Raw genomic sequence first — 13116 nt, forward strand, 5'->3', positions numbered from 1 at the left:
GGTGCTCAGATGGGAAGGCTTGTTGAGATCTCTTGTTTCCTTGGAGTAACTTTGCTAAAGACACCTTTACTAAGGCAGACATCCTCTTAAGGACTTCGCTGATAGGGCTATTGGTAGGTAAGGAGCTGAGCAAAAGAAAGTCCAAACCAATCTTAAAACTGAACTGCCTGGCTCTCTTCCATGTTCTGAGGTTCTGTCTAAAATTCCTGTGTAGGCATCTGGTCCGGAATCTGACATGTTTCGGCTTTCTTTTCCTCATCACTTAAACTTTGGCATACTTAAGGGTATGCACATTGGTATTTGTCTCCAGTTAAGTTTTTGGGTAATATGTACTGGACCATTATAGCAATGTAAAGGCCCCAATGGGTCAACAGTGAAGAGAGGCCTCAAGCAACCATGATTCCAACTTGTGCTCTCCTTTTCCTGTAACTAAGGGAGCAGTGAAATTACAGTGCTTTCCCGAGCCTCTTACTCCTTCCTATCTGGTCTGTAGATGGTGCTGCATAGGCGCTTCTAGAGTACCAATTTCTCGCATCTTTTTTTCTGGCTTAAGAAGTTAGAGATTGTTAAAGAGCTCTCTAAAAGCAAAGCTGTTAGAAAATTCAGGACTCTGTTATATGCCCTTTATTGCAAATGGGAAAATGGAAGACAAAATGCAGTATGTAGACTAGCTTTTGCTATCAATAGTTTCTCCAGGACATCATGAAACTCACTGAACATAATAGAAGCTTCTACATGTTCTTTAGTCAGACATTCACAGGTACTTCTTCACTTTCTCTTAATACCAATGCAGTACAAGACCGATACCCCGTCATACCAGAGCTTGTGGTGTTCAGAAAGGAGCTTGTAGTCTTATTGTACTCCACCTTAAGCAAAATCCTTTCCAGCAGATTAATAATAAATTTTGAAGTTTGCCCTGTCTGCAGGGAGGAAAATGTTGTGGAGGGGAAATTGAGAATGGTGCTGGGGAAGATGGTCTCAAAAGTGAAAATAGGTGACTTGCTTCCAAACAAGTTAATGTGTAACAAAGTTTCCCTCCTCCCCTTTACTCTCTTGAGGAATACAGAACTCCAGTTTCCATGTGGGTGCGTACTGATCACCTGTTACCCACTTCTTTTGATATTACTTTGCTTTTTTATCACTTCTGAAGCATCTAGACAAATTAACTAAGTCATGTTTGGTCTGCTCAGACTGTGCCTAACTCGTATAAAACTTTCAGAGACTGCAAGTCCCAGTTAGGGGGCTCTGTTGATCCAGGCAGTGAGGTCAGATTTGTTGGTGAGTATGTATTTGCTCCTTTACATATACCATTTAAGACAACACCTGGCCTTGAGAAGCTTACAGTCTGCCAGATGAGCAATTTCAGCCTGTGGCATCCAGCTCTGCTAGCAAAAATCTTTGTTTCAACTTGGGACAGCTGAAGGTTGTAGAGAAGTCCATGGGGTGTGTTTAAGCCTGTAAATTTAGTAAGTGTAGTCTGAACATTAATATTTCCTTTTCCGTAGTCCCTCAAAAGTGTCTCAGTTCAGATTTGGCATTGTGTGTCTAATGTAGTAGTAATTAGATTGTTATTGGGTGCAGTAAAACAATAGTTCTTTCTACTTTTGGTGGAAGATTATTGTGTATAAAATATTTAAATTGACGTTTCATCTTCCTTGCTGTGCAAGACTTAAACTCATAATTATTATAGAAGTAGAGGAGCATGAAGCATTTTTAGCATTAATGTAAAGCAGCGTGCACAAGCTGTGTCAGCTCGTGGTTGCTTCTTGAACAGCTTTTGCTTTGGAAATCTAAACTTGACTACTCTCATATTTACTGAAGAGTGCCTTGGATATTTTTGGTGGTCACTCAAAGTGGATGATTTACCAGGAAAGCAAAGGGATGTTTCATTTAAATGGCCCAATAACTTGTAAGTAAAGGACTTTGTGGAAATATTTAGAGGGGTTTTTACCTTTCTTTTGCTCTTCATGTCAAACAAAACCAAACCAAATTAGTGTGAGTGAATTCTCTTTCGAGCATTGAATGTTAAGATGATGAACTGTGCACGTGTGCAGTTGGAACAGATAAGAAGCTCCAACTTAAGGCTGTATGCTTTTTGCATGAACAAAGTTGCACGATTATGGTGACTTTTAAAAGAGGCTCGCATGAAGCCTGAATTGCCTTTTGAACTAAAAAGAACTGTTAAAAAGAGGAACACTGTTTGACTAGCTGAAACTTCCTAATAGATGAGGAAATTTGTTTTCTTTTAAATAGATGGAGTCTGCACGCAAAGCATGGGAGAATTCCCCAAATATGGGGGAGAAGAGTTCACCAGTGACCTCTGCAGCATCTCCCATTGCTGGTGGCAGCGGCAGTAGCAGCAGCAGCAGCAACACTGGGCCAAGCAGTGGTACTTACAGCTCTTTCTCTAGTGCATCAATGCCTCCTATTCCTGTGGCGTCAGTTACACCGACAACTTCCCTGTCAGGTACCAGATGTCAAGATTGTAGTATCCTGTTGTATTGTTCCTTGGGTATGTTTTTCAAGAGATTAGATTCCCTTTGGAATTACGTTTAATGCAAAGCTAGCAGAAGTTTTATGCTAGTATGAAATGTCGGATCTGAACAGCAGCTTCCCAAACATCTTTTAATTAACAAGGAGATACTTCACCTGTTTCACTTCAGTTAGCTGAAGAGAATATCAAGATGACATCTCTCTGCCTGTGCCACTTACATGGAATTGAAAGAGGAGGTAAACTTCTCATGTTGGCTGCCTTACTGGTTTCATTTTGTTCAGCTGAATGAAGGCAAGCAAGTAGATTTTGGAGCAGATGGTAGTTCTGATTCCAGCTAATTGAAGTCTTACTTTCATTTGTGCTCTGGCTTTTGGTGTCAAAGCTTTGACAGCTCATACCAAAACCCCTTCACCCTAGGCAGAGCAAATGTCCAGCTGCTCTTTACAAACAGTGCTGGTTTCCACCTTGGTTCTTTGCAGCAAACAAAAGATGCTATATCTGGTTAAATCTTCACCCCTTTTAAAGAATGTATGCCCAAATCTCAGCTGAAGTGCTTGAAAAAGACCTTTGGAGCCTGGCTCCCAGCTCTCAACCATGAGAGGCACAACCACTATACATTGCAATATTTTGCTGCATAACTAACCAAGATGTCTACTTCAGTATTTTTATATGCTCCTATACTTGAGGAGGGAGATGTTTTATGGTTGCAGCACTTCCTATAATGAACTTAACAGAATTGGCCTCCCTGTCCATCTTATGTTGATGGAAACAGCTGCATTAGGTTTCAATGTTCTTTTCCAGTTGTGGCTGTGCTTGCATAGCTGTCCCAAAACTTTGACCACTGAAAGATGAGGCTTTGAAATATCTTTAGCTGTTTTATGATGTATCACTTGCTTCTCTCCTTCTAGGAGCTGGAACATACACAACCTCTTCACTGAGTACAAAGACTGCAAGCACCTCAGACCCTCCCAATATATGTAAAGTGAAACCACAGCAGTTGCAGACAAGCAGCCTAGCTTCTGCCAGTCACTTTTCCCAGCTGAGCTGCATGCCATCCCTCATTGCCCAGCAACAGCAAAGTCCCCAGGTCTATGTGTCTCAGTCTGCAGCAGGTAATAGTGTTTGTGGCTGAGAAGCCACATGTCTGCTTTTTTGGAGTTTTGAAGCTGGAGAGTTAAATTCAGTTCTGGTTTTATCTGCAGTAAAGACAGAATGATAGAGAGCATTCTGTAAGCAAATACTCACTAATTGTGTCTTACCCTAAATATGCAAGTTTCTTTCAGTAAGTGTAGAGATAATGCTGTGTTGTTAGCTTGTTGAGGAAAGTAAGTTTGAATCTCTTGATGTCCCATTTTTCTGTTGCAGAATTTTAAATCACTATTTAAGACCAAGAATGACTTAGTCTTGACTTCTTTCTTAAAGTGCTACAATACTTTAGAATGATGGCATTTTTCTTTAAAGAAAACCCTACATATAGTTAACCTAAATTACATGACAGTATAGCATGTTCTTCCCCTTCCTTCACCCAAATGCTTCTTTTGGCCAGATCTGTTGCTCATCCCCCAAGAATTGCATGGGACTGAAGATGCATATGCAAGACCAATAGATTCTGGGGGTGAATTGGAAAGGATACCAAAGCTGGTTAGGCACCCAGCTCTTCAGTTCTGTTTCTTCTCCCGGCCTCTCTGGTAGCTGTCACGCTGAGAAGTACTGACAGTAGCTGCATCTTTCACTCTTGATGAAAACCTTTCTAGCAGGGAGATGTTTGGAATCAGGTACTAATTGTATTGCTCTTTCTGAGGTACTGCAGCTCAAATCCCAGCATTTTATATGGATACAAGTCATCTATTCAATACCCAACATGCGCGTTTGGCACCACCTTCTCTGGCCCAACAGCAAGGCTTTCAACCAGGGCTTTCTCAGGTATTTGGGGATTTCTTTTTTCTGTTTTTTTCCCCTCCCTGTCCCTATTGCCTTTAAAGCTCTACTAATGGGCTAATGGGGGCAGGGGAGAGTGGGACTAAAGACTGCAAAAATGAGGTCATGCCTGCCCTTGCCATTTCATTCTGGTGCATGCGGGCAGTGTTTGATCTCTACTGTTCCTAAGAGTGAAAGCATTTGTCATGAAAGTTGAGAGAATAAGCTTTCACTCCCAAATATACTTTATGTAAAAGTACATATTCACGGGAGGTGTTTATGTGGCCATTTTAGTGCAGGCTTATTCAACTTTTGTAGTACAAAGTTGTATGCAATCTTGTGCAGTTGTTTTGTACACAAATCTAAATGATTCCGTTTCTGATGGTTATTTGCAATGAAAAGTAAAATTCAACTAGAAAGTAATTTTCTGAATGGGAGCAATAGCACCTCTGCATGCAGCCTTGAGAACTGTTGCTTTTCTATATGACTTTTGTCCTTGGATATTTAATGGTTTCTTTTTTTTAAGCAGCCTGCTTCAGTTCAGCAGATCCCCATCCCCATCTATGCACCTTTGCAAGGACAGCATCAAGCTCAGCTGAGTTTAGGAGCAGCACCAGCTGTTTCACAAGCCCAAGAGTTGTTCAACTCCTCTTTACAACCTTATAGGTAGGTAGCATATGCAAATTTATTTGGTTTTTGAGTGGCAGAATTTATAGGACTTGCTTCTCTGCAGACATGTGTTCTGTGCTCAATAGCTGCCTCATCTTCCTGTCTTCCCCAAAATCTCTTTTGTCTGGCTGAGCAGTGTGTATGTGGACTGTCTGGCTAGTCAGTATGTGCAGATGTAGTTGTGAAATCATGGGTTCAAAAACTATGCATGATATTTGTATCTTTAGGAAACCAGGCTAAAAAGCTGAAAACATCAGTCTTTCATACTAAGAGAACAGAAAGAGAGAAGTCTGTTCCTTTAATTCAGTAATTTGTGTTCGTTATTTTGTAATCAAACCAACATTGGAGTCTTGAAACACTTTGAAATCCTAGATTGAACCCCATAGGTGGTAGAAACTTAATTTCAATGTGTAGGGGATAGCAGGGTATGTTTTAAAATAAATGTTTTCTGTTTGCTACAAAAGGTAATAGGAAGACTAGTATCTCTCAAATAGCACTGATAGCCAGACAAATTTCCACTGTAAGCCTTTTCTAAAGCTTCCTTGCAACTCTTATCAAAACTGACTCACGGTGGTATAATTCTGACAAATTTTATTAGTTTCACTTTGAGAAAGTTTCTCTTGAATTTAGTTACAGGGTTTTGCATGTGCTGTAGAAAAAAAATGCTTGTTGCAATGCAGAAGGGTGAAGCCACAGAAGGTTTAATTTACTACATGTGTAGCCTGACTTTGTGCTTGGCTGACTTTGTTGGACCGAATATTGCTTGTCCTGCCACAGCTGACAAAAATTGTTGCAAACAGTTGGCTAGCTGCAGAAACACAATCAGTCTGGCATGCAGTCCAGATTAAATAAATGTTTCTGGCTGATCTGGTCACGCACAAACCCAGTATTAACGGAGTTTTGGGTTGTGCTATATTTGAGAGTATGAATACTTTTCCCGCATCTTTAAAGGTGCAGAGGAGGATATGCTTTGAGATGTACAGGTTACTGGTTTAAAAACAACAACAACAAAAAAGCTTGTGAAAATGTTTTTGACTACATTGAAGACAGTCCTCTGCATACATTCTGGAAAAGTTCATCTAGTGCTTAGAGTGCAAGTGTAAGAATGTTTTGCAGTTAAGGAAAGGTACAGAACAAAGTTAACCTGGGTGTTCTGTCAGGCAAGCGCATGACCACTATGCTAACAGATTAACGGAGCTGGTGCTATGCTGGTACATATCAACCAAGTGATAAAGGCAAAAGTGTTTCTACATCAAAAACACTCTCCTCTGAGCTGAAGAGCTTCGAGAGGGGCATTTATTTAAAAACTCTGATTCTCCAATCTGAAGGCAGCTGTTTGGCAGGCTCTTAATGGACATGTTTGGATAAATACTTATGATGGACTGAAACAACCTGTCTGTGGTGCTTTGCTCTACTGGTTTTAGTCTTTGTTTTTTAAAGAAACTGCAACTTCCCTATGCTGGTGACAAGGGAATTGAATATGTAGTTAAAATTAAAGGCTGTGGTATCTCTCTGTGTTACTATTTTGAAGCCAAAACATTCATTTGGAAGCTACAGTTGTCAGCATCCAGTGATTTAACCTGTAAGTGTTAAAAGTTGGACTATGGAGATCTGTGAAGTTAAGAGAACAAAGCAGTTTATGACTAAGCGGAACTGCTCACATGCAGTGCTTCCCCACTGTCCTACCTTACAGCACAGGAACTAAGAACTGGTAGCTTCTGTATGTTACAGTTAAGTTATGCAAAAACTATTTTAGCACGCACATCTAAATAGCTAAGTCTACTTTAAGATTTCAATTAAAAGCCTAGTCGTTTTTTCCTGTGGTCGTTAGTGGCGTCTATTATTTTGTTGTGTGCAGAGTAAATAGAAAAATCTACCTTTCCCAGGTGAAAATCTGTTCAATAGAGCTAAGCGTTCTAATTCCGTTTAAAGAATATAACCTATGTTCTTAATTTTTGGTGGCTTATTTTTGAGCTCTGTCTGCATTTTTACGTATAATGCTTTGATCTCTTGCAGATCCCAGCAAGCTTTTATGCAAAGTGGTTTGTCTCAGCCATCACCAGTAGTTCTGTCTGGTACAGCCTTACACAACTTCCCAGCAGTGCAACACCAGGAGCTTGCTAAGGCACAGTCAAGCCTGGCATTTCAACAGACTTCTAATACACAACCTATTCCTATCTTATATGAACATCAGCTCAGTCAAGCTTCAGGACTGGGAGGCTCTCAGCTTATTGATACACACATTCTCCAGGTAGGAAATGCTCCAAAATGCAAAACTTCTGCAATGGTTTGATACAGATAATGCAATAATAAATCAAGTATTGCTTAGCTTAGGGTAAGTCCACCTCCTTGATAATTGCATGATTGTCAAGGTGGCAGGAAACTTAAGACTCTTGGAAGAGAATATTCTTTTGATTTCATGAAGGTACATTAGTATAATCTCTGAATTGAGGATTTTTCCCCAGACTACAGGGCTCCTTGCACTGCTATCACTAACTGGAGCTTCAGATTTAATTTCTGTTGTGGTAGGTGATAAAGGGCTATTCTGCCACTTGCAAATGAGAGCTTTATCACAAGCTGAAACCTTCAGGTTGTCAGGTTCCTGTGTTGTGGTTTGTACTGTACTGGTTGAAATACAGAATAATGTTCCATGCCATCTCTGAACTGCTCTCCTAAGTATTTTTTAGTGCAATGGTGTCTTTCACTCTTCCTAGGCCAGAGCTACTCTCACCCAGGCTTCAAATCTGTACTCTGGGCAAGTTCAGCAGCCTGGCCAGAGTAATTTCTACAACACTGCACAGTCTCCCAGTGCTCTCCAGCAGGTAAACTATGGCATGGTAAATTTCCTAAATTGTATTCTTCTTAAAAGCATGTTGTTCTTGATGTTTTTTGTGGGGTGGGCGTGGAGGTGGGGGCTGAGACAATCTTTAATTCTTCTGAAAGGCAAGAATTGAAAATTGATGGCACAGGAGAGCTACTGCAGCAGCACTGAAAAACTGCATTGGTGAGAAGTTGGATGGCCTACAAATTCATGCTGATCATTTCTCTCTGGCATCCTTCTCTTAAATAGTTCATTTTCCAGTGAAAGGCAAAGATTTAGTTGGCACAGTGATGTTGCTAATTGATTGCAGCATATGCTGCCTTTATGGGGGCAGGTATCAGTGATGGTGGAGACACAGACAAACTCCAGATGCTTAGTGCAGCTTAATTCTTAACACCAGGTCTCACTGAGGTGAAACCTCAGAGCTGCTACATATGTCAATGATATCAAATATATAGAAAACAAATGAGAAGTCAGCAGATAGATTATCATACAGGCAAACAGGACAACCAAGTCAGTAACCAGTAACCTAGGTCAGGAGGTTTGTAAAATAACTCCAGCGATTTTAAGTTTTTGAGTTCTTTCATGAAAGATCTGTTGACTTGCTATGTGCAAGCATTCTGTCATATTTACAGGATGCTGTGCAGTGGTTTTCATCTTCTCATTAAATTTTATATTTTTTTTAATGGCTTTTTAAAAAAAAAAAAAGGAAAAAAGCTTATGATGGGCTGGTTCTTGATAATAGACTAGTTCATACGCATGAAAAGTTGCCAGGACAGGTATCTAGAAGAGTCTTAAATTGAATCTCGTGTATTGAAAATCTAGCATAAAATTTTAAGGACCTTTTTTAGAAGGGTTAGTGTTACTAATGTGTTCATGCTTGGCTGCCTCTATACTTTTAATCTATGTTATCCTTCACAGCAGAACATTAGTAAGTCTTTCACATCTGGAGAATATATCATTCTTCTAGTCACATTCAGAATATAATTTTGCAGGTTGTGGATTGATGGTCAGACTAGGAAATGCAGCAGCTCCTACTGGGCAGGTCACTGCTGTGGTATTTTCACATTTATCACTACCATTTTGTGGTGGTTTCAGCCTGCAGCACTCCCTGTTAATCCAAACAAGGAACAAGCTGTGGTGGTCTGGTTGTTTTTTGGGTTTTTTTTGGCGGGGGGGGGGGGGGTAAGCTCAGAAATCCTAGCTTTTGGGACTCCCAGAAAAATAAACTCTAGTTTTCATCCCAAGCAGTGTCCTTATGATGACTAAAATCATTTTGAGTTTAAAAAAATAATAATTTTTTTTAATTAAAAAAAAATGGCTATTTCATTCTAGTTTTAGTGTCTGAGTTGAATTAAATTTACTACTTCATACGATGAAATTGTGTTGAATGATGTTGGAGTTAGTAACTAGCATGCAACCTTGTTTCTTAAAAGCAAAGACCCAAATGCCATTAGAACTGATTATAAAGGCAGGCTAAACAATAAATTCAGTTATTTGCTTGCAGCTCTCTGGGTAAATGTGTGAACTCATTAAGCCATTTATTTTGAATGTAGCTGAAATCATAGAGCTGGTAAAGAAAGTTAAATAATGGCCCTTGTGTATATGTTACTGGTGAATTTGTATTTTTTTCCAGGTGACAGTACCTTTGCCAGGATCACAAATTTCTTTGCCCAACTTTGGATCCACAGCACAGCCACTTATTGCCCTACCCCAGTCTTTACAACCACCACTACAGCACACACCACCACAAGCGCAGGCTCAAAATCTAAGCAGACCTGCACAAGTAACGCAGCCTTTCAGAGGATTAATCCCAGCAGGAACTCAACACAGCATGATTGCTGCAACTGGAAAGGTAACAATATCGGTAAATCCACCGTACAAAAATTAATACAAAGCACAGCTGTATGCTGTTTTATAGAACCAGCACAGCAACCTGTGTTGACTCTTGCATCTAAAAACCTGCCTTGACCTTAAAAGGCAGGGAGGGGAAGACAGAAAAGCCAGTGAAGATTAGTCATGGATTAGTAGGGTATTTCATGTAGAAGTCACTTAGAAATGAGTACAGAGACATTGTTTGAGCAGCAGGCAAACAACATTACACTGTCAGGCCTGGTTTCTGATTGTGGTCATGCATGTGTTTGTCATTTTGCTCCAGTATGAGACCAGGAACAAGTTCTAAGATTTCACTCACATGCTTCCAAACCACCCAGTGCACCGGTCACATTTGTAATGCCTCATTCTGCTGTATGAATCTGTTCTGCCATATACCTGTTGTACTGTCAAATAGGGGATGCCTGCAGTTCAGGGTAGATCTAGTCTGCCCTGTTCTCCAGATTGATGAGTGTCCTGGAGAATTCCAGTCAGGTAGCTGTGGTGAAAAACACTGCAAAAGAGAAATTTACGCATTTTTGTGTAGATAACTCTCGAGAAGGGAAGTTATCCCTTGTACATTTGTGAGGACATTAAAACCTGCTCTGTTGTGTCCTGGAACTTGAATCCAAGAGTGAATGTCAAGGGATCAAATCTTTCCGGTGCAACAAACTGGAGTTTTAGGGGCTGCAATGGACTCTATCAGCTGTGACGTTAAACCGGAATTAAGCTCTACTAATGTTGCTGGGGGTCTGCTTTTCTGAATAGCACAGCAAGGTGCGTATTGAGAACATAGCATTGTATACAAGGCAGAACCTTTGATGTGTAAAAAAGGATGGTCTTGCAGCTGAAGAAAACTGTCCTTGAGTGACAGCTCCAGTAAGGAGATCATACTAAAACAGTGCAAGAAACTTGAATACCTAGGAGGGAATTATCTCTTCTCCTTTATCTGGAGCTGCTGTGGTAATTGCTAATGAGGATGTGTGGAGCTGGCTTCCAATCACAAGGTCTCTTGTCTTAGATGGAATCACAGATTTACAGGCACCTGGGATTTTCGGATAGTGTGCAGCACAACGCAGTTGCAGCATACTTTCAGGTGAGCAGTGGGTGATAACACTGGACATGAACACAGCTAAGCTTTGTGTCAGGTATAGCAAGGTCTTTCCCCAGAGTAGGGAGTAGTGGAACTGCACCTGAAATCCTTACAGCTTGTAGCCTAGATTTTAGGGTGCTTTTGAGTATAAAATGACCCTGCTGTCCCAATGGTTTACAGCTGTGACAAGAGAAAATCTCTCTTGGGCATTAATTCTGTGTCTTGGACAGTAATGCCAACCAGAATTCCACATTACCTGTATGAAGTTTTCATCCTGTCACCCACCAGAGTGTATGGTGGGTTTTGCAATTTTCTACCTTCATAGGATCTGGCCAAACCTTTTCACCTTTATAATTTTTATGAGCCCATCTTCCAAGCAGCAGTGTGTTTCTTGCTACAGTTGTCATTGGAAAATTATCACTGATTTCAACAAGAAATGAGGAAGAGCTACAGTGGGATGGTGGCCTTCGGTGACTTTCGTGCCCCATTTTAAGGGTTCCATCATGTTTCTGCTGAAGAAAGTCAACTTAAAACAGCCACTCACTTTTAACTGATTTATTGTTGCCGTTATGCTTCATGGCTGTGTATGGAAAGATACTGTTCCAGAAACTAATTTATTCTGTTGAGTGTATCTGCAAAATAACATGCAAGATTTGTTGCTCCATTTAGAGTCTGCAGATTTTTTGCGTGAATGACAGCTCTGTTTTTGCTGTGCTTTTGGTTTTTTTATAGAACTGGATTATGTTATGGCACTTTTCACTTCAGGATTTTTCAGGATTGTGTCTGAATATTTTCATGTGGTACCCAAGATGGGGAAGGAAATTTCAACCCTGAAACATTTTATTTTTTTTTTTTAGGGCTAAATGTGTGAAATCAGTCATGAATCCCCTTTCATTATGCAGGAAAATCAAGTTAGAAATCCAGTACCATTGCTGGAAGTGCCAAATAGCGCAGGAAAATTGTACACAGAGGTTCTTGGGCTGCTGGGGTTGTCCTAATTGTTAAGAAGCTGTTTTCCAATCTGACTTTTACTTCCACTTAACTGACCTATTTTCATTAAGAAAAATGTGAGGTAAGCTAACAGTTACTTAGTAAATGTAATTTTTCTTTGAATAAGAACTAACATGCCAAGTGCTGTGTTTTTCAGATATCGGAAATGGATCTGAAGGCCTTTGGAGGTGGCATTGATGTTAAACCTGGAACACCACCAGTTAGTGGTAGAAGTACTACTCCAACATCCAGTCCTTTCCGGTAAATCTCTCTTAAGCTCAAAATTCCTTGAAATCAGAGCTAGAAAATGTACCTACTCATGCATGAGCAGCCAGTTCTGAAAGGTATGAGGTGAGGGGCTACTAATGTAAAATACAGTGCTTAATCTCAGCTTAAAAGCAGCATTCTGGTAGATCATCAGATCTGCTATACTTGGCTGGAAGTATATAGCTCTGAATTAAAATGTTTAAAATATTTTTTGTTAATTAAATGAAGCTAAACAGATAATGTTAAAAATGACCTGGGATTGTTCCAGGAAAACACAGAAGTGGTAGGGAAGATGTACTTTGGGGTAAAACTCTAAGACAGTTTCTCAGCTGCGATGCTCAAAGTAAAAACACTTAAAGGCTTACACCTCAGTTGTGGCAACAGTTTTGTTAGAGAACTAAGAGTTGGTACAAGATCTATAAGCTTCTCACAAGTGAAATTACTAAGCTGTTTGCAGGTTTGCTTGGTTAATTGACAGAATTAACAGAATCTTGCTCATATGCAGATGCACTTCATGGTAAACCTATAGGCCTGCTTGTGGGTGAACTTATTAGTGGGCTGAAGGAACTTGGAAATGGAACTTTGCTTCATGACAGTTTTGTTCCTGAAAGCTGCCCTCCTATGCATAGTAACTATATTTGGTGGCTTTCACTGTAGCAAACTGGCAGCGTTCAGGCTTTTCTAGTGAAGCAGAAATGAGAGTTTGATGACCTCCTACATGCAATGCTGAAGTTGTGCCTCCAATACTTCACCTAAGAAAAAAGTGAAGGGATGAGGAAGAAGAAACTTGAATTTGCAAGCTGGTCAGCATTTAGGACAATTGACTCTATGGTATATATCTTAGAGATTCTACATAAGATGTCTTTTCTCCTAGCAACCAAAACAGGGCTTATCATAAGCTTTTGCTCTGAAGTGTAGAGGTACTGGGAACATCGACAAAAGCACAATAGATCTCAAGAGTTCAAAGTGAAAACTAAACAGAGTTCTTTAAGC

At 40.1% G+C, this 13116-nt stretch overlaps 1 protein-coding gene across 14 annotated transcripts in view; it reads left to right on the forward strand.

The window, feature by feature from the left end:
* PRRC2C (proline rich coiled-coil 2C) overlaps positions 1 to 13116 on the forward strand; it is a 57892-nt gene that overhangs the window by 38505 nt on the left and 6271 nt on the right. For 6 of the 14 annotated variants that reach the window (XM_069789824.1, XM_069789826.1, XM_069789823.1 and 3 more), the window contains 9 exons: positions 2254 to 2467; positions 3403 to 3606; positions 4296 to 4417; positions 4941 to 5077; positions 7097 to 7331; positions 7795 to 7917; positions 9538 to 9756; positions 10795 to 10869; positions 12014 to 12117. In XM_069789824.1, coding sequence (XP_069645925.1) covers positions 2254 to 2467; positions 3403 to 3606; positions 4296 to 4417; positions 4941 to 5077; positions 7097 to 7331; positions 7795 to 7917; positions 9538 to 9756; positions 10795 to 10869; positions 12014 to 12117 — 1433 coding nt within the window. The remainder of the gene's footprint in view (positions 1 to 2253; positions 2468 to 3402; positions 3607 to 4295; positions 4418 to 4940; positions 5078 to 7096; positions 7332 to 7794; positions 7918 to 9537; positions 9757 to 10794; positions 10870 to 12013; positions 12118 to 13116) is intronic. The other 8 variants (XM_069789836.1, XM_069789830.1, XM_069789835.1 and 5 more) reach the window with 5 other exon arrangements.

Source organism: Haliaeetus albicilla, chromosome 8 (genome assembly GCF_947461875.1).
Source record: "Haliaeetus albicilla chromosome 8, bHalAlb1.1, whole genome shotgun sequence".
NCBI lineage: Eukaryota > Metazoa > Chordata > Aves > Accipitriformes > Accipitridae > Haliaeetus > Haliaeetus albicilla.